This window comes from Poecilia reticulata, chromosome 2 (genome assembly GCF_904066995.2).
Source record: "Poecilia reticulata chromosome 2, P_reticulata-male-v2, whole genome shotgun sequence".
In the NCBI taxonomy this organism is placed as follows: domain Eukaryota; kingdom Metazoa; phylum Chordata; class Actinopteri; order Cyprinodontiformes; family Poeciliidae; genus Poecilia; species Poecilia reticulata.
The window spans coordinates 7,343,146-7,365,032 of record NC_088831.1 but is presented as its reverse complement, the minus strand read 5'-3'; the positions used below and the strand labels follow the sequence as shown (position 1 = coordinate 7,365,032).

The following is a 21,887-nucleotide window of genomic DNA, read 5'->3' as shown; positions in this document are numbered from 1 at the left end:
GGGGAAGCTGGCTGATTGCCCTGCTCATTGGTGGGAACTCAATGTTAGCAGTGACCCCAGTCAGAAAGGCTGGAGGAAGCAGAGGCGCACCTGTTAGGAAAATGTGAAACACTTTGGGTGGAAGAGGCTTCATCCGAAAGACAACAACTTGGAAGCGGTGAGGTCATCCGTCTTTTTCCTCGCATCGACTGCCAAAATCTGGAAGCCTCTCTTTTTCTCTCTATGTAGTGCTCTGGATTTACTGTAAGAACTAACGCTGGCAGGCTGCTCTGTTTTTTGTATTTATTTATTTATTTTTTTTACGTCAGGGTTTATTGAGGACAGCAAAGGAATCTAGAGTTTCACTGCAGCAACCTACAATGCAGAAAGAATCCGGCCAATAAAGGCTGCTGTGCCGTGCTTGCAGTAACAGAAGTGGATTGGCACAGTTTTTGCAGCAGAATCCCTTGACAGTAACTCAAACTTACAAGCTTAATCTCATAAAGCGATGTGTGCATGTGCGACTGTTTCTATCCAAATCTGTCGGACTAATACCCCAGCAGCTCTGAAAGTGCCTGCAAGGTTGTATTGACCGAGTTTCTGGGTTAAGTTGGTGGCTGAGTACCGTTTGTAATCTCTTTTTGTTTGGCTGATGATCCTCACTCTCCAGTGATTTCTGATTATTTTGGTCCACGTGCCTCACAGCCAACTCTTGATGAGTAAAGTTTGCCCATTTATCTGCTTTTAGAGCTCAAGGGAAAGGTGGCTGTTGTGTCTTGACCCCCACGATAGCTGCTGGTGATAGCTGGGATTTGTAAAAGCAGTCACCAGGGTCATGCATCTAATATTAAGGCCTTAAAATTTCTTAAATATATTAGAAAAAATATAAGTTAGCCTTAAATATGTGGTGGCGGGACTATTTAATCTCATATTCTATGTAGTTTATTTTTCTTGTGGGACTTTTCTGTCAGGATCTGAGACTCAAGGCAGTTTAGGTTAATGCTAACTAGCTGCTAGCATACCCTTGCTAGCTAGCTAGCTAGCTTTTTGTGTCTATCATAGGTAAATGTAAATTCGTCCCCTGTCTGCTGGACAACATTTGTCTTTACATATACCTCACTTCTGTTGCCAACCTATCCCAAAAAACCGTGCACTACTATTATATGCAATACTCAGTTTTCTTTGTATGTGATGCAGATGTCAAATTTATTCATAATGGTCTTAATTAGATCTTAAATTTGAGTTGTTGAAACCTTAGTCATGAACCTTGAACTTTTTCACTTTTACATTGACTGAATGTGGAAAAGTTGGAAAGGTGTGAACAGTTTTGCAAGACAGTGTAAATGAGAAGAGATGCGTATCTTTAATAATATCAGCTGCTCTAAAGGCGTGCCGGCGGTGAGGTTATGGAGTACACAATATTCCCTTGTCGTTAAGCAAAACCCAGGCGCAAATAAATCTCCACAAAGGAGCGGTTCTGATCCAGCGCGAAAGCAGCAGGTCCAAAATGTTGGCTAATACAAGAAGTATTTCACTGTGCAACGTTGCATGCGTGTTATTGCTAAACCCAACCGGCTGTCAACCAACCAGTGGGACCTCCATTAGATCCCACTGGCCATCGTGGGAACATTCCTGACACAGCATTATTCCATAATTCCCACCATGTGTGGTTTTTCCAGGGGGCAAGTGCTCACTAAGAGCATGGAGAATCCCACTGAGGAGTGGAGATGGGCTCACTGTAATCAGAACCAGACTGCATATTGTATGAGGGGAAACAGCTGAAGGTAAATAATAGTAGAGCTTGTCTCAATAACTTCTTTACTACTGGATTTGAGCTCTGATCTCGACAAAGAATCTCAGCTTTTTCATTGTTTCTGGTTCAGCTCTACATGTAACATAATTATGTGGATCCTTTATGTTAAAAAATATTGTTTAAATTGTTATATTTTGCATCTTTACTTAAAAAATAGCAAACAACGGTGAAAAAATGTGAAAAATAAACCAAGTTTCTAGAGGTGCTACATAAGTTTTCCACGGTACGATTCACAACAATCATCATTTAATAACAGTTAAATGTGGATGTGCTACTTCAATAAATATACTCCTATAAATATTTTCTGCTGGGAGTTGATCAGAGGGCATAGTCGAAGAGTCGAGTGGCACAATTGGGGATCAGAACAATTACTTAAAATATGATGAAGTTTAAAGACTTCAGAAAATAATATAAAATCTCATTAAGACAGTGGAACATAAAACATATTTAATTTAATTGTACTTTAACCAGCCAGTTTATGAGTTAGCTGCCTGTTTACACAACAAATTAGCCAGTCAGATGGGAGCAACATGATGCTTTTAGTAGGGATGTGACTCGATATTTAAGTGCTTCAATAGTTCTAGTCAACGTGAATTAAGTGATGCTCTAATGCCTCATTTTCACTGAGCGGCTCGGTGCAGGTTGATGTGTTTCGGTGCCAGATTGTGGTCCGATTTGACGCGAGAGCTTTTCCACCTCCAGTTGGACTCTCACTCAGTTTTAGCTGTGACATCTAGATGGTAAAGTCTAAATTTTTGTGGACTAATCTGTAGGGGAGGACTTTTCTTTGCACACTTTGAACCCCTTACCCCCACTGATGGCCACTTCCAGTAGGATAATAGTCTGTCACAAAGCTCAAGTCCCTTTCAAACTGATTTTCTCACCATGACAATGAGCTCCCTGTACTCTAATGACCTCTGCAGTCACCAGATTTCAATTCAACAGAACATCACGGATGTTCAGGTGACAAATCTATGGGCCAACATCTCTGAGGAAGGTTTCTGTATCAAAGAATTAAGTAATCTCATCCCTGTAGCAATAAAGTGACCCAAGAGTTTTATTAAGATGATTTATCTTTATAATTACTCAGAAATATGGGACTACTAACTGAGATGCGGTGGTTGAGTAAATAGTTGGTAAGACATGAAAGTAGAAAGGTTCTGGGTTGATATGCAAACTCCAAGACCCAAAGTTGGAGTTCGAGCCTAGCACCTTCCAGGCCACAGTGGAGCGCTCCTTCAAAATATATAGATTCAAAGGCACTAATGACCAAACAACCTTAGCAGTGATTTAAAAAAAAACTTCTTTTTTTTTTTTCTGTATTCACCCAATGAAGAGGTCGACTGCACTTGACCTGAAACAAAAGCAATCCACTGATCAATACTAATGCCTTCAGATTGCCAGTCGACTTTGTGGCACATCATCAAACGGCTGGCTGATGGTCGTTTACAGGAAGGCTGAGGGTCACCGCTGAGCTTCATCTATTTCAGAAAACGGACTGTGGTCCAGGTATTAGCTCTGTCTGGTTAAAACATTTTAAAGGGGCAGTATTATGTGCTTTTGAAGCGCATAGTACCGTTTTATAGCACAATTAAGTAGCTGTTACCTTTTAAGTCATATGTCAAATATGACTTAAAAGAAATTTGACTTGGTAAAGTTGATGTTCCTGCTCTTTCTGACACTCCGCCTTCAGGAAGTCATCTCAACAGTGCTCCTCTATTAAAGTTTTAACATTTTTACCAGCGATGCACTGAGAAGTAGTTTCATATGAGCTCAGCAGATGCACAGTTCCAACAGGTGTTTGCTAATTGCTGCTGGCTAGTCTGAAGGAGCTGAGTGGGGGTGTCGCAGGGGAACTCAGAAGTTTGGAAGCTGCTGCTCTGAGGTGGAGCTGCACGTTGAAGGCGGAGCTAGGTCCACCCTGGCGTTTGCACAGCTGAATGGTTACCAAGAGGGATTAAAGGATTTCTCAAACATGCATCTAAAAAAATCAAGGTGACCCTCCATGTATGTTTTTGAGGAGGGAATAACATTATAACGTGATATAAAGCCATAAAAAAGGTGATTTTACTAAAAACTGCCCCCTTAAAACAGAACTTTGGTGAATTGAGGATCATGTTTGTGTGCTGCTGTGTGATCTTCACCATCTTGGACATGCTTGTAAACCACTGTAGCGCTCTTTCTCTGCCATCGTCTGTTTGCTGTACTTTCCCCCCCTACACAATCCTGCCTTTATTTCCTGCAGTGACATCATAACCACCCCTGCTCACTCAGAGCCCTTCCCTTCTTCCCACTTCCTGCTCCAGACAGGAAATGAGCAACCCAAAGCCGAACTTTTAGCCCGGGGAGACAAGGACACACCTGTGTGTCCACCACACTGAACCCTGTGTGTGACGTTAACACAGGGGAGGTGTGTATTTTTTGGAGTGGGTTTACCTTCACTTTAATTTAAATAGACACTTCACCTTCTGAATATACAAGCAAGCACGAGCTGCTTTTTTAGCACTCCTGCGTCTCGACGGCAAGCCGGTCTTGTTTGTCTGCGCGTGTGCCGCAGACCCGCCTTTGTTTTCAGCAGCGGAGCAGCTGCGAAGTGGCCCCTTCGCTGTTGTGACTGAGGCCACTGTTGTTCCCTGCAGCTGCGCAGAGCCGTGTGTCACTGCCACACCTGTTCAATAGCCTTGTGTTGACTGAGTGATATCACGCGTCGACCGTCTGCAAATTACAAGAGCGGCCTGACCTATAATCTAACGGGGCAATTATGTTTTTTTTTTCTTTTTTTATGGCACGTGTGGAAGGATGACTCAAGTTGTCACACTATCTCTTTGCAGCACTCTCTCTGCGTTGTTGCAGGGAGTCTGTTTGCTGTGAAAACACACGCTCGGTTTTCTTTTCCCTGTAAGGCCACATGCTGCGTCCGAACAACAGTTGGCGTGCAGGACAGCAAAAGAAACAGCTGAGGCCAGCGGGAAAAGCTTCTCTGTTGTTAGCCACAACATCAGCTGCCTACCTCTCACACACTCCACAACTAAATCACAGACACAGCTACAGTATAATTGAGCATGTTGGTCCAGTATAAGTAAGATTGAGTTGTTTAGCAGTACTTTGTAAATAGATTTGGCACGAAAAGGAGCACAAATGCACGTCATTCCCTAAATACAACAGAGGATCTATACTTGGGGTTCCTCTTCCCCACTTTAAGTATGGTTGAGAATCTGTGATGCTGTGGGCTTGTTTCTGTTCAGAATGACCTCAAAACTGCTGTAGTGTGTAGAAATACTTGTTTAAAATGCTTACTTACCCTGAACATGTAGTTTTTTTTATCAACAACAACCTCCTAATGTATGACTCAGCACTGTAGCGAGTTAATGACTTGCTGAAGTGTTAAAACTTGCAGACTCATGAGTCACATTGACACACACCTAACAGTTTGAGCAAGGCTTCTGCTTTGACTCATGTTAGAAATTACTGGGTAAGGCATGGTACCATTTTCATCCAGCTGTGCGCATTTATCAGGGTAGTTTTCCTCCCAATAAGTTGAATTGTTTTAATTTAGAAGTATTAGCAGGAACACTGGCTGACTGCTTTAAGAACTTCACAGAGAGCGTTTCTCCGACTATGCGAGTCATTTCGTCTGAGCACAGTTAAGTCTCTCGCTCAAGCACCCTTCCCAGTTAATCCTCGGCATTCTTGTGACAGAGAACTTGCTGCGATCCGTTCCAGCTGTCGAGCGTCTCTGCTCCTCTGCAGCGCAAATAGAAACACAAAAGTCCGTCTGTAGCGTTCGACCAAAGATGCCAACTTCAGCGAATTGACGTCAGGCTCAGTCACAAACTTGCTCATGTCTGATCATGGTTTCCGTTTTTTTTTTTTTTTTCAGGGGACAAAAGCCCAGCCGCAGAGTGGAGTGGTGGTCTGACCTTTACCCTCAGTAGGAAGAAAGGAAAAGCCACTTCAGAGGTAAGAGTTCCTGTAAATTATAGTTAATAAATGCTGGCATTGCTGTTTTTCCTTGTGGTGAAAGAAAGGGCAGGTTTCTGGAAAGCATCAAGCACAGAGTTCCTATACAGTTTTTTTAAAGTATGGAATGGGATCCAAGTATTTTCCAGCTCTGAGTGAGTATGAATAGAGAAAATAGGAGTGAGGAAAAACTACTTCCACACCTTGGAAAGTGTGAGAATGGGCACAACGTTTGGATAATGCTGTGTCCTTCATTCATGTCCTTGTTTCTTTCCTTCCTTTCTTCCTTGTGCTTTATTGTTTTTCTTGTGTCCTCCTTCCTTGTTCCTTACTGCTTACTTTCTGGAGTCCTTTGTGAACATCTCTAATTGCTTATGCCTCCTTCCTTGTTGGTGCCCCCACCACCCAATCTTGTGTTCTCCTTCCATTGTTCCACCCTTTTTGTGTCCCATCTTTCTTTCCTTCCTTGTGCCCTTTTTCCTCCTTCCTACTTTACTTTTGTCCTTCCTTCCATCTCCTTCCTTTCAAGGGTCTTGCCTCCTTTTCATTCCTCTTTCCTCCCCTATGTCATACTTTCTTACTTTCATCTCTTTTGCCTCCTTCTTTCCTTCTTCATGTCCTCACCATCATATTTTGTCCTTCTTCCTCCCTTTTTCCTTTTCTTGTATTTCCTTCCTTCTTTCCATTCATTTTTATTTTTTGTTTTTCAACGTTCCAGCCTTCTCTAGAAATATCTGCCATAATTTATAAGTGAACTTTGGTGTCTAATAATGTAAATAAACAGAAATTATGGAGTATCTACCAGATGAATGTGTAGGAATCCTGCAGAATCCTGTTTCTGGTGGCCTAATGTCCTGGCTATATTGCAGTCTCTCCGACATGCGTGTCTGGGGCTCTACGCTCTCAAACCAGCACCATCAGTCATCTGACTGAATTACATTTTTAACTAAGTGGCATTCCCTGTTGACAATAGAGATCTGTGTTGTTTGCTTGTTGTTGTGAGTTCAGAGTTTGAGGAGCACACAGGTTACGCCCCAAAAAGCCTCCAGAAGGTTGTGTAAATCAAAGCTAAATGAGAGGGAAGGGGAGAGTCTTCCTCACCGAAGGAGATAATTCTTGACTTAAGTGGAAGCATGTGAGGTTGAATCGCAGCTGTGGTTTGCAGAGAGATGTTGCGTTTTGTAGCATTTAGAAGTTTCCTCTTTGCTGTCTATGTCTTTGATTGTCAAACTGAACTTATTTCTTTACTAAAGAGACGGAGATTCTCACAGCATAACAAGACGATTCTCAGTTTTCACCAATAAATCTGTTCCACAGGAACACCAATGAATATGCGCCGCACTTTTTTACTAGGGTTGTAAAGGTACACAGCAATCACAGTTTGGTATGTATTAAGTCATGATCCAATACGCTTCAGTCAAGGGAAATAAATAAAACATGATATTTTTTTGTACTTCAATCAAAAGTAAACTAATAAAAAAATGGGAAAGTATAGAACTGATTGGCAATTTGGTTTGATTTTCTTAAAGTAGAATTCGAAGGCAGTGTCAATGTCTGGATGAACAGATTATCCAACATTATAACCACTTGAAAACAGTCAGTTTGAGGTTTAGACATTTTTTAATAAGATTGTACCCATATTTGAGAATAACCTTGTATAAAAGTTGTTTTTTAGTATCCCAGCTGTACCTGAATGTGTCATGTGCAGTAGTTAAAAAAAATCTCCTTTGCATTTTTTTTCCTATTTTTGATACAGAATTGCCCCAAATATTCCTACTTAAAAACAAAGTGTCAGTAAAACGTAGAAGCCTTCTTTCAACCAGCTGACCAGCAGTATGCAGCGATACTGTGTGCTTCATTCAGTCAGAGAAAAAAAGATAAAGCTGCTGCTTTTCTTTGTCGTTCAGACAGATGAATCTGTGTTTAGACTGCTGACTTAACACTGTGTGACTGTGATGAGCCGACGACTCACGGAGCACAAGACCTTTTGATAGGAGAAGCGAAACAAAACAAACACAAATAATCCACCAGGCCGAGCCTGTGGCTGCTCGCTGGCGATTCACACTGCTTCTGTGTCACTCACAGACTCACTAACCTCCACTCAGCTGTCCGTATTGCTCGGCACGCCCGTCGGCACGGCCGTGCACATCACGCACAGCTGATCACGGTTATCATGGCAACTGTTTTCTTCAGCCGCTTTTAAAACGCCACCCTGGAGCCGATCTCTCCTGCTGGTTCTGAGATGGAGCCATGAAGGCCTTTTGGGGAGGGGATGTGGTATGTAATTGTGCGTTCCTGGCACATCGAGGAATGCTGGAGGAGGTATGGCTGGAAACGAGTCCGGCAAATTTTCCAGGTCTGCCCGATGAGATGGATAAAACCAAACAGCAGCTGCAGGAGGGATATGGACAGAAAGAAACAGAGATATTCCTCCTCGACACTGACATTTGTTTGTCTTTACACCAACTTCATTGTGATGCACTGTTGCAGATTTTCTACTAGACAGAAAAATACAGTTTTCTTACTTAAAAAATGAATTCATCATTTGCATCTTTTATTGTATTTCTAATATTGTGTAAAAAAAAAAAGAAGATCTAAGTGGTTAAATGAAATATCTGCAGAATTTGAAAATTTTATCTAAATAATTATCAGAATACTTGATAAAACAATCGATTACTAAAATAATTGTTAGTTGCAGCCCTGAACTGAAAACATAGTGGCACCAACTACATAATGCAATTCAAATGTTGTTAATCCTTCCAAGAAGCTCAAAATGCCAACAAAAGTAACCATGCTCGCTGTGATTAATGTAATTGTTTCATCAATAAATTTCTGTACGCTTAATCAAACTGACTGGCTTTGCGGAGAAACGCTGACAGAAATATAAAGTGTCGATAAATAACTGTCACGTTCTCTAAAAGCTTTCCAGCGTATAACATTGTCAGGTGTGTCGTCACTTTTTAATCCCTGTTTGCAGAAACCATTGATGTGAAGCAGCGCTGGGGCTGATTAATTCACACTGCAGGTGCAGTCTGGTTTATTTAAACCCTCCGCTGACCAAACGCTGAATAATCCCTGTGTTCCCAGCCTCTGCTGCTACAGCAGCAGCAGTGCTGCATCATGTTTAAAAGTTGCCGTTGGTGTCGATGTGTGAACATATTACAGCAGACCACCTGAGCCCCTCTGCGTGTGTGTGTGTGTGGGGGTGTATGCGTCTGGACGGAACCTGATCTCTTTAGGGAAAAGACAGGAATATTGATTTCACATTTGGGCTGGTGCCCTACAGGGAAGCTGACGCATCCTCTGTAACGTTTGTTCATGAGCGAACAGAGTTGACGTTCTCACCTAGCACAGATCACCTTTTGCGTTTTTTGTTGATTTTACTGCTGATGTTTCCATGCAGACAAACAACGGAACCCAGGACATGATTGTTCTGTTTGTGGTTAGAGGAACTAGCGCAGCCTAGCGAGCGATGAGGCTCGTGTGGCAGAGATCTGTGCATGTGTTGCCATGACAATTGCTGCTGAATTTCGCCTCGTCGTGAGACTAGTGAGCTTGCTGCGTCCTCACACTTCCCACCCACCACTGTGACCGTGCACTTCCACTATCCCCCTCCTCTCCAGGTTGGGTTTGTGCAGCTCTTGCTCTCCATCTGTCTGTCTCTCCTCTCTCCGGCCCCCTTCAATTCTTTATGCGCCCCTCCTTCTTAATTGGCTGTATAAACTGTCCGGGATCGCTGTGTCATGCCACGCTCGACTGATCCTGACTTCGCATGTGTGCGTCTGATTGGTGGCTGTTGCTCGTGCGTGACTGATGTCGCCGGAGCCGCTGCTTTGGTGATCAGCCCCCAACTCTATTCACAGTCTAATGGTAGCTCTTCCCCTGTTATTGTGTCCATCCATCAACCCCTTTCTTCCTCTGCTGCACTTAACCAGCTCATCTGTCCTCACAACAGTCCCTCCTTTATATGTGATCTATGTTGCTTTTTTTTTTTACTACCACAGACCTGATATGAAAACACAGCGACATTAATATTCAGCGGAAGACAAGAGTGTTATTGCTTCTAAGATATTTACAGTATTTTCCACATTTCAGAAATTATGCCAAAATAGACGTAGGTCACTGCTTCACAGTAGAGCCGCATTACCCTAGTTGCACTCACAGATGCAAAAAAATTGAGGTTTGATGCCTTGCTTGGAGGCGTATCAACATGTGGCAGGAGGAAGCTGGAATCAAAGCCACATCTTTCTGATTGCAGGATGAGCCACAGTTATCTGGGGATTACCCAAAATTGTCATGTACAGAAAGTTGTCGGCAGAAAGTTTTCAGATATTGGCTTCATCTTTGTTTTTCTAACTAGAATCAACCCAATATTTATCCAACTCAAACATTATTATGTTACCTTTAGAGTGGTGTATCACATTCACTAAAGGTCAAAGGTCTAGGTCAGTCACAGCTGGTTAGAAACTGGAGTTGAGACAAAAAGCCACTCCTTTTATATGCAGAGGGTTTTTTTCAGTTGCACAGGTAGTGGGTGGGTCTCTACTGCCTTATACATTTTCTGTGTTGTTGTGGTTTGGATTTAGTCAGGAACAAAAAAGAAAAGGATAAATAGCAGCGGATATGAGTGAGTGACCATCATCTGTGCTGCAAACATAAGCCTGGAAGTAATTAGACGTTCTCACATTTTGCAGAAAGATCGAATCTGTTTTATATCTCGGTGGCAATGAAACCAAGCATTCAAGACCGGGAGGCTTTGTTCTTTGACGAAGGTCTCGATCTGACAGGCTCGTCACACGCGATATCACAAGATGGACTTTGCAGGCTTTTAAGCAGGCTCATTGTGATGCAGAATGTCATTTGTGATGTCTTATGTCTTCGGATTTCAGTGTCTGTTTTATGACTTCAGTTTATCCCATGCAGGCTATTTTGACAACTAGACGCATGTATGTGTAAGTCATGAGTCATAATCTTTCTGGAAGCACATTTCATACTGGATGACATGAGCAGGAGGATAAAATTTATTCCGTCGAGAATGAAAACCTTCAAATTGGACCATATTGTATATAAATAGCATGCATATATATTTGCTTATTAGCTTAATTAATTAAACTGTGAGCGATATTCATCATAAACATGCTCAACTCTCCTGTCTTCTTAAAACTGGTTAGTGTCATGCCTTAAATAGTTGACTTTTTAAGGGATGAACAGAAGCACAGGCCACAAAAAAATCTAAAAGTTGAGTCTGAAAAGAACAGGATTGCAATAATACAGAAGGGCAACATGACCAGTAACCAAAGAGGGGCCTCTTAAACTAGCTGCTAGGGTGACAAAAATGTAATAAACTTGATTAAGAAACTCTCAAGTTTTAATGGTATTTTTTTTTTTTTTTTTTTTTTGCATGCAAAATGAAAAAATATGCTCCACTACAACTTAAAAATAGACCCATTAGTAGCTTAATCTTATATTAGTCTAATTGTCTTCAAATGTGATTAGGAACATCAGAACTAATGTTAGCCGTTAGCATTGTTTTGTGCATATGTTTTCCCACCAGGAGGGTTAATTGCACCACTTTGTCCCCAAATGATTTCTCCTCTGACTTTGTACTGGGGAACATCTTAACTGGCCTATTAGCTGTGATCCTCAGACCTGGCAAATTTAAAGCCACTCCTAGCAGTGGTGAAACTCCTGCATCTGCTGCCAGCGACTTTAAGAGCTTTAAATGTTTGTATCCCACTAAACTCTGAAGAATTCCCAATCTGTGTTTACAGCCAAGCACCGCAGCAGCTATTCATGCTTTCTTAGAGTTCAATGAGTTTCTGTTAACGACCTCTTGTTCCCTACTCTCGTATTTTCCATAGTGCTTCCCTTTAATTTTGGCTCACTTTGCTAGTATTATATAATTTGTTAAGGCTTTTCAATTGGGAGGTGGCATTGTGAGGGTAATATGGGGGGGAGGGGTTGATATAAGAACAAGATTGATTCAGTTTTCAGTTCATGGAGACATTTAATCTAGAAATAGCCTGTTTAGAAATACTTGATGGAAAAATCAGCTCAAGCGGAAATATCTGGCTACCAAACTGTTTATTTAGTTATGTCAATTTTCCACGTCTCAGCCCTCGTATTTCCTGTCTGTTTGAAATATGAAAGGATTTATTATTAACCCACAGTTATTGAGCTTTTGGTATTTGAATGTTAACTGGAAACCATGGTCATGAATCAGGCCAGATAGGACCTATGCTTCTCTTTCCTAGTTCAGCAAACAGAAAGCAGAGTTACATGGTTACATGTTCAAAACTTCTTTTGAACATGTAACCATGTTTTTTTTTTTTTTTATCAGGACTCCTCATAATGATTGTTCTCTGCTTACTGGAAAACCTCCAGTGATCTATTCCTGTTGCTAACTGAGACGTCAGCAACTTACCGTTCTTGTAAACTCCCCAGACCCAAGACTACTACTTGTCTGGAACTGAAAGCTGAATCATAAAACTTGTTAGTCAATCTCAAACTACGTTTTAATGGGAACCAAATGGTCAGGGATGTCGGCATTACACAAACTGAATTTAGCGAGGATTCAGCCAAGAAGACCCAGCCTGACCTGTGATGTAATTTCATGCATTTTTCTCCAACTAATGGAGAGAAGCAGGGAGATCTGGGGCCTCCTGGTGTAGATCTCTTGTTTTTTTTAAATGCACTATAAACTTGGCACAAAAGTAAGAAAAGTTGTTTGCCGTTATGCAGCTCAATCAGTTTTACCGAACAAGCTTGATTGACACAAAGGGAGTTTTTTTTTTCTTCTGGTACAATGCATACAAATGTATAATCTATACAGATGTGTTGCAATTTAATTGTAAGACTTTCCAATGGCGAGAGATTTATTACCAAGAAGCATTGTTATGACGAAGAAACAATCAACCAAATCCTTTGATCTGACATAATGTCAGTGGTTTGGCGCCTCATGTGTGTCAAGTTTGGTGTGAAATTATCCCGCAGGCAGGATCAGTCATTCCAAGTCATGTGACTAGAAGTCAGGGAGTTAGTCACTTATTAACCTACTTTCTCTGGTGACAAAAATACACAGTGCACAAAGGGAGAGGTGCTTGACCAAAAATCCAACACTTTTGAGCATTTCTTCAGCAGCATTATTCAAAATCTACGTACACTATCTGTTCCTTTTGTTACACAGTCTTTACTCGGCGCTCTTCTAATCTTCTCGACACTCTTTGAACTGAGCGGCTAAAGATAGATATCTGTTCTTTTCCTTCGCTTTTCCTCCTCCTACCTCTTTGCTGTTATCAGGGCTAAATGCTATACTTTCTCTAGTTTTACGAGAAGAGTTTTTCATTGTAAGAAGACGACCTTTTTGTTTCCGATTAATTAGCGATTTACAAGTTAGTTGGTCTAAGTTTGGTCGGTTTCCCCTTGATCAGCTGTGGCCATGCAGTGACTGGCTGATAAAATTCAAATAGTAAAAAATTTATTGAATGTGTTGTTCCAAATATTTCAATTTCCTACCTTTTAGAAACTGTCAAAATCAGATTCTGCAGGCCAGACCTCAAAGAAAACCGATAATCGGTATGAGCTGGAAGATTGGTGCATCTTATTCTGACAAAAAACACACTCTGCTTTCTTCTCTTCATTCCTTTTTTGTTGATTCATCAGCTGTGACAGCAGTCGTTCACAAAAAGACCTAGGAAAAGAGACTCCTCTGGGAAGTCCTTTGACCCCTGCTCATTCAGTTTAGACCCCTGACCCGTCCAGATCAGTGTCGGTCATGCTCAGACGAGACAGAACAGCGTAGCTCTGTATCAGGAGGGAAAAGGCCAAGGCTGGCATTCAGTGGTGATAGTGCTCCTGCGCATACACACTCTCGGACACACAGCAGCTTCCTCCCAGCCCTGCATCTCGGCCAGGTCATGGTCCATAAGCTTAAAAGCTGGGCCGCAGGTGGTAATTCACTTAAACCTGCATCAGGATCTCTGGCTGAGGCTGTGATTCCATTAGGATGACATAACTAGCGTCATTGTCGAAGAGCGCTTTGTTTTAGGTTATGAAATAATTTTTACCCTGGGTTTTTTGTTGTTGTTTTTTTTTTTACCTCATTTTTGGCTAGATTTAATCAAGACTGACACTTCATCTGCTGTAAATTAAATCAGAGTTACTATACAGTCTCTAAAGCATTGTGTCATTAAATGTGCAGTAACCCTAAAACAAGTGTCGGTGAGTGTCGCTGGAGCCACATGTACCCAAATCAAGAAATGATAATGACTGAATGGTAAACTGGCAAACCACAAGGCCTCAGTAAATGGTCCATTTGATGGCTGTAAGGGTGGAGGAGTCTGGACCTCATTTTCAACTTGTCTTCCCACACCCTCAAAATCCCTCCCCTTCTCAGTAAGTGGTGCAGAAAGCAGAAGGACAGCTGGAGTTTCCTGACACGGAGCGGGTCATAAGGGAAATGAGGAATTCTGCACATCCAGGCCATTTCCTGTTCCGCCTCGCACACTCGCTTGCGAGAGGACGGATGCAATTTCAAACACGCTCGCACCCAGATTTACTTGGTTTGTTTTTAGGTTGCACATACATATCCCACCTTCTTATTCAAGCCGATGGGCCAAGTCCCAATGCCAAGGCAGGAAGCTATCCATCATCGATGCTGTAATGTGACACTGTAACAAGTGTCTCCCAACTGCTGTGGGGTTTCAGTCTGTGTTGCCGTCCAGTACTGCTTTGCTTTTTGGCTCCAACCACATATATTTCAAGCTTTCACCTCTCTCCTGTAGCACAACGTGGATTTAAAACAGCTTTTCTTGTAGAAGCTCAGGAATTCCCATAAAAGCATTTAAAAAAAAGTTTTTAAATCTTTTGCCAGATCAAACGAATGAGGGTCATCAGAGGGGTTAATCCTGGTTTGGTACAGACCCAGCTGGTGACTGACACTACATGGGTTGGATAACTGGAGGCAGTGACACCGTCTGAAAACATCAATGGGATTACTGGGGCATATTCCATCAGACGGCTCTGGAGGGATATTGCTGGACTGTATCAAAGGATTGACTCACATTTACTGTCCACAGATCTTCATATTGTGATTGATAGCATCTCCTCCTCATGTTCTAGTTAAAATATTCAGTCCTTCTACGTATTAAGACGTTAATGTTATTTATTTGCTTTATGGGTTAAAGCTATAAATAGTTGATTTTCATTTATGCTTCCAAGATATTTAGGCGTTCTCGCTGTCAAATATAGGTTTATGTACAATGTGAAATTCTAAACTCCTAGGTTTTAAACAAATTCATTTAATAACCTCTTTATATCCAGTGATATATAATCGCACATATATGTGCGATTATATATCGCACATATATGTGCGATATATAATCGCACATATATGTGCGATTATATATCGCACAAAATTTTTTATAAAAAATTTTGGCAAATTTTTTATAAAATTTGCCAAAATTTTATAAAAAATCAAAAAGTTGTTCATAAAATAAAAAATCTAAACTCCTGTTAAGAGTATGTGCCTACTCTTTAAGTTTTACTTTTTATTTATGCCATCAGTTGAAACAATGCTTCCTCTTGATTTTACTTTTTGCTTTACAATGAAATGAAAACAGTGATTTTGATTTCATTTATATTCAGCTGAGCTACTCTTTCTGTCCACTTGGGGGTGCTGTATCACTAAAAACACCTGTGAAGTCCCTCAGTTTAACACATTTCAGTCCTTACTATGGCCTTAAATGTTGTGTGTGGCCTTTAATCTCTCCTGCATCACTTTCACTGGCTGCTCTGGGATGAACTGGTGTCTTCTCATCTATAATTATCTTCTATAATCTATAATATAGTAATTTCACATTTCTATGTGTGCAGATGGATCAGGTATCGGACGACGAGCTGGACCACGGGGCAGAGGAGGACAGCGACAAGGAGGACCAGGACCTGGACAAGATGTTTGGGGCCTGGCTGGGCGAGCTGGACAAGCTCACACAGGTAGGCAGACAGGCAAGAGCAAATGAGGAAAAGGCTGTATCCATGGCAACTGTAACACTGCTAATCCTGTCTCTGTTTCCTAGCAACTCTCCCCTTTACTTTACATTGTACAGATATGCAGCGCTGTGTGTGAGACACTGAGGAGCGTTGCAGTCAGATGTGGTTGTTATGATCTTCTGTCTGGGTTGTGTTTCAGTGTTTGCTGTTTTTTTTTCTTTTTTCTCCATTCATCACAGAGTCTGGATGACGATCGGCCACAAAAAGCACTGCAGAAGCCGCCTCTCAGGCAGGAGACGAACATAGCCAACTTCTCCTACCGCTTCTCTATGTACAACATAAATGGTGAGACTCGGGTGTCAAAAAGCAGCACAACAAACAATTAATTTCCTAATTTAAGTTCCCTCCATAATGAACCTGCTTCCCCCTCCATCCCCTGTGAAATCTTTTCACAGAGGCTCTGAATCAGGGAGACACCGTCGACCTGGATGCCCTGATGGCCGACCTTTGCTCCATCGAGCAAGAGCTCAGCACCATCTCCAAACCAAACTTGGCGTCTCGCAGCCAGAACAAGGGACAACAGAGGGGTCCCGGGGGCCGCAGTGCCAGCACCAAGCACCCTGGCACCAGCGGAGGGGGAAGCAGCGGAGGTAGTTCAGTCTCTTTACAGCATGCTGCATTTTAAGGAGATTGTGTCATGAGTTACTCCCTTGCTTTGTGTGCATATCAAAGGTCAGCAGAATTACAAAGACTTGAGTATGAGTCTCTCGGGATAAATAGGTACTTTTAAATGAGTCACTGCGAGGGGAGAATGAGCGCCGGCTTTGTTCTCCGCTGGTTCAGAATAGAAAAGGCTGACCAAATGAGCAGCGGCTCACAGGAAGCAGTCAGACTCTGTCCAGTCACAGAAAAATACACAAAAGGGTTTTCATGAAAGGACCTCTTGCTCTTTCACTAGGTTTTGTGTTTTTCGATGAATATTAAGAATTGTTTTTCAATTTGAAATTAAAAAAAATATCCCTCCACATCCATATTGGCTTCATTAAGGATGAAGTGGTTGAGTTGATAAAGAAGAGGAAATGAAGTTGTGATCCAGTTTTTTTTATTTTTATTTCTAGAGATTAATTATGAGAGCAGGCTGTTTTCATCCATCCGTCTATTCTTTTATCCATTCATTTAATCTGTCCATCCTGACATCTGTAGTTATATCTGCCTTAAACGTGTTTAAGTTTTGTGTTTTTATAAATGAGATGGACAAAAAGTCTAAAAACTCTACTTGTAAAAAATCCAAAGACGGGGATTTCTGAACATGTCGAAGTTGACTGTTTTTGTGGTATATCACTTCTGTGTTCTCAGTGTTTTTATTTTTTCTTAAACATTTCCCTCAGGAAGCACGAGCAGCAGTGCCAGAGCGTCGCCGGCCAGCACGGTTCGAGGCGGCAGCACCAGCTCCCGACCCGCGGCCTCCAACATCTCCCTGGACGACATCACCTCCCAGCTGGAGAAGGCCTCCCTCAGCATGGACGAAGCGGCGCGTCAGACTTCCTCTTCGTCTTCTACTTCGTCTTCCTCGTCTTCGGTCTCCTCCACAGCTTTGCGGCGCCCCTCCTCCGGATCGTCCGGCGGCGGGCAGCACCGCAGAACCGGCTCGGTGGGCACCGCCTGTGAGCAGGAGGCTCAGTCGCAGCGCTCCAGCATTAATTCGGCGTGCGCCTCGGCTTCCAGCATGGACTCCCTGGATGTGGATAAAGCGATGACGGGAGGAGAGGCAGATGAGCGGGGCAGTCCGAGCTCGCAGGGGCAGAACCAGACCAGCACAGAGGTATGATGTTTGCACAGAAACCAAAAACAAAGCACACAGCAAAATAACCAAGGGGGATAGTTTGAGTTGCATGTTTTTGGTGTGTGTTGTGCATCCTCTTGTGTAATGAAACCCACTGCAATATACAACGTTTTGGATTGCAATGTTAACAGCTTTTTCTGGACTCCTGGAACTCACCACTAAAAAAGATGAACCTCTAAAGCAGTCTTTCTCAAACTGTGGTCGTCAACTTACTGCATGTAAATAAGCGTTTATTTGCTGTGATATGAGCTCAAAGTGCGACAGGTACAGTTAGCTTTCCAAAGAATTGTGTTTAAAAATAATAATAATGGATAAGTGACTTAAGACTAGGTCACTCAAAAGAAAAGCTGACAATACCAGTAGAAAGAAAACACCAGGACTACTTATGTAGTCAGAGAAATTCATGTCTGCAAGAGAAGTTTTCAGTTTCTTGGGGTGAGTTTGCAAAAACTTTTTTTAGACACTGTTACGATACCTATTGTGCTGAGTGCGAGGTGGTGAGCAGTGCTGCACCCCACGTTGACTAACTGCATCTAAACACCTAAAATAAAATAATAAATTATGTTGGGCTTTCCTCGGGCTGAAAGAAAATGTTTTTCTACCAAGCAACTCAATTTTCTTTTTCTTTTATCATGCTTCTAAATTGCAAGCAATCCTAAAATATAATTAACGCACACAACACTTGAAATAAATAAAAAATAAAAATTTTTTGCTATTGTGTTATTGCGGTTATAATTTAAAGTTGGGTGGTCCGTGAATGTTTAATCTTCAGCCTAAAAAAGTTTGAGAAACACTGCTCTAAAGTGTTGGTAAGACTGATTTAATCTGGTTTTAGGCACAGCAAATCTCAGCTTTATTCCAAGCCTGTAGAAGCTCGAAGAAAAACAGGCGTCCAAAGACAAAAATAGAAAAATAAGTCAGGTCACAACAACCATGTTATCTTGCATGTCTCCCTCTCCCTCCTGCATGTGTTCACTTTGTTTCTGTTTGCATCCTTTGATTTACCGTTGGCCTCTTCCCACAAACACACACGCACCCGCTCGCCTGCCTGCCTGCCTGCCTGCACCTTCCGACTTTTCCAGCATGTCACACTGCGACGGGCCAGCAGTAGGCCGGCCAGACGCCAGCTTGACTTCACCTCCCACGAGGGTGAAGTGGACCGGGCCACTGTAAGTTTGCATGTGAGGAGTACAGTCAACTATAATCGTGGAAAATAACTTTTATGGTATTGAAAATGCAGAACATTGTTGTGTGTTCATATTGGGTTTTTGGGAATGTTTTACACCTGTTTAAAAAAAAAAACATTTAGCAGTTCTTATAAAAAAAATCAAATAGTTATTTGTGTATGGATGTGGTTTTCAGATTTTTAGTCCAATTAAAACCCTTTATAGCAGAGCTACGATCGTAATGTTTCAGTTTTGTTCATAAGACAATGAGATATAAAAACTGCTGTAAAATGACGTGTGAAAGCAGCTGAATTGTAAGTGAAACTACATCTGAATTTTCCTCACACTTCACACAGTCTTTCCTTCAGCTCCCACAGCTGCAGCTAACGACAACCACAGCTGCTGAGTGCTTTGTTTAGAGTCTTCTCTCTTTTCCACGCTGCTTTATTTATTTTTTCAACAACAAAAAAAAGAATCACACCTGCAATTAATAAGCCTCAGATAATCATCTGGCACTGACTTCCCTGTATTTTGTCTCTTCCTCTTCTCTTTCTTTTTTGATCTCCTGTTCCTCACCCAAGCATTCCTATCTGGACCGAGAAACCTCACTCATTCTGAAAAGCATAGCTGGGAAGCCTTCTCACCTCCTGACCAAGGTGACTTCCTTTTACACCTCCATGATCGGTGTGGGTGTCTGTGGAGTCTCTGCATGCCTGCTGGGGTGGGGGGGGAAATATCCATCTTTCCGGGTTCCGACACAGTCTGGAAAACTTTGGAATTATATTTTAGTGTTTTCGACGTCTGGATGACGAGAGCATAGGCTCTGGAAAGTTGAATCAGGAAAAGTTTGGTAGTTTCCCATAACAATGTGTCGGAACCCTGATCTGTATTATTGGGGGAAAACCAAGATCGCCATATTCAGCGATCTGCATGAAGGCTGTGATTACAGCATAGTATCGAATTAATTTTTCCTCATTAACTTCACCATGAGTTGGTCTTTATTAAACCTTATTCAGATGCATGGGGGCTTTTGTCTTTGGATCTGTGTTGGGTCTCCTTTCCGTGTTTTTCTGCATGCAGCCTACTGTTGATTTACTTTCTGTTTTATGAGGAAATAATCTTGTCAAGCTAATGTATCAACCTTTCTGAGGTTTAATGTTTCTTGTATCTGTCAGTGTTATGCAGTAGTTTTCTGTTATTTAAGTTTAAACCGGGGCTAGATTTACAAAGTCTCTACCTCAGGGGTTTTTACAATTATATAGAAATTCATCATAAATCAGCTTGTGCAGTCCTGTCACATAAAACAGATCAGTTTCTGTGAGATACAATCCAGTCTTGAGTGGAAAGACATCAAAGTGTGAGGATGCCAAAATTAAAAACATGCAGAAGAGCTCTTGAAAACTGGCTGGGTGTGAACGTGTCAGTAGAGTAGGATCAGAAACAGGAGTTGTGCCGGTGTCAGAGGGTTAAATCTGAGGTTAAACCCACCATGACCTCCTTACTCTGAACGCCGGCCGCTCCGAGTCGGCCACACTGACTCCGACTCCATTAATGTTTGCTTGCTTTGAAGCTACTCATGTGAAAAAAGACAGTCTGGGTCAAAGGGAGGAGGGGGTGGTTCTCGTTTATACCCCTCACCCTCTTTCTGCGAACACATCTGTAGACGTCGTCAAATATTCAGCACCTCATTCACCCAAATTCCGCCGCCGCACATCCCTGCCACTGTGGCTTATCCTCAGGACCGGAGGCTGCCATCGTCTCTCGCCGATTGGCTGGAGGGTCCTGAGAAAGCAGCTCTCTGGTTGGCCAACCCCTTCGGCTCCTACTATATTTGTGGGGATTATGCTCCATCGATTGGGCACGCTCCCAAAGCCTGGCTGCTGTTCTGAAGAGAGGAAGGGAAGAGGCAAGGGGGAGGGGTGTCTTCCTTCCTACTATCTCCCCTTCTTTTTTTTTTTTTGGTTTGTCAAATTGTGCACATTGAGTGCACATGTGAATGTCAGTGAACCCCCACGCCGCCGCAGACTTTTACCCAGTTTCATCGCCGCCGACGATCATGGTGGAACAACTTTACAATGTTTCCCACTTCTTCCGAGGATTTTGTATTTTTTCGGGATTCGTAGATGCTCTTTGAAGTGTTCCTGCATCAATCTGCAGCCTCGCGCCCTTTAGGGATCTTCTAGCATTGTTTAAGAGGATCAAAGGAAGCTGCAGCAGCTTCCTTTGAATCCAGAATGATGGAGTGCCACGTTTGAGGGAATGCCACAGCTGCAACCGCAACGATTCACATCAGTTATATAACATATTAATTACACAAGTGTAAGCGTTGCTAACCTGTAGAATGGAGATGATGGCATCTTGCTGGAGAGGGCAGGTAAGCTACGAAAATGGAGAGAAAAATCCTTACGTGGTTTGTGGCATTTCAACTTTTAAAAAAGGCTTAAATTGGAACAAACCATGTGTCTCCCATGATGGATTAAACATGTTCCTGTGTGTCCATCAAGGAGGAGCAAGCCGCCAAGATCAAGGCAGAGAAGATCCGTGTTGCTCTGGAGAAAATCAAGGAGGCGCAGGTCAAAAAGGTAAATGCGTTTTTTTGTTTGTTTTTTTTTTCCTGAACACTTTCAGACTCGATCGGTCTTCATGAAACTCCTACAACCTTATGAAATGCTCGTTGTCAGATACACTTTTGAACTTCATCCATGGCGAGGCAGCGAAGCGCAGGGAAAATAGGTCAATGCAGTGTTTGATTGTGGAAGCAAGAAGTCGGTCTGTGCATTGAAAGACAATGCAGCGATTTTCCTTTTTTTGTTTTTCCACTTCCACCGTAACCTGCTCTGTTGTTTGACTGGACGGCTGCAGCCTCTGTCTCCATTTATGTGTCGATACTGGACTCCACATCAATGAACCGACTGTGTGAGGACAAATGCATTTTGCAGAATGGCGTTCCAATGTTTTTAATATGTGATGAATGGGTGAAGCCCAGCAGGGTTCCAGCTAACAGGGCTCTCCTCTGACACGACCAGATAAAGGGAAGCTTGGTACAGCTGCAACATGAGCTGCAGTGATTCGCTGAATGCATGCAATTCCATCAGCTTTGTTGTATTTGAATTAAAAATTCCAACATTTCTCATCA

The 21,887-nt window shown here is 42.2% G+C and overlaps 1 protein-coding gene across 5 annotated transcripts in view; it reads left to right on the top strand.

Moving 5' to 3' along the window:
* Window positions 1–21,887, top strand: part of raph1b (Ras association (RalGDS/AF-6) and pleckstrin homology domains 1b) — a 37,307-nt gene that overhangs the window by 6,223 nt on the left and 9,197 nt on the right. The window contains exons 1-9 of one of the 5 annotated variants that reach the window (XM_081616516.1): window positions 46–157; window positions 5,673–5,752; window positions 15,626–15,745; window positions 15,982–16,087; window positions 16,198–16,392; window positions 17,131–17,564; window positions 18,668–18,754; window positions 19,333–19,407; window positions 21,256–21,333. In XM_081616516.1, coding sequence (XP_081472642.1) covers window positions 15,626–15,745; window positions 15,982–16,087; window positions 16,198–16,392; window positions 17,131–17,564; window positions 18,668–18,754; window positions 19,333–19,407; window positions 21,256–21,333 — 1,095 coding nt within the window. In that variant the 5' untranslated portion in view covers window positions 46–157; window positions 5,673–5,752. Of the gene's footprint in view, window positions 1–45; window positions 158–5,672; window positions 5,753–15,625; window positions 15,746–15,981; window positions 16,088–16,197; window positions 16,393–17,130; window positions 17,565–18,667; window positions 18,755–19,332; window positions 19,408–21,255; window positions 21,334–21,887 lie in introns of those variants that run through there. The other 4 variants (XM_008427272.3, XM_017302139.2, XM_017302143.2 and 1 more) reach the window with 4 other exon arrangements.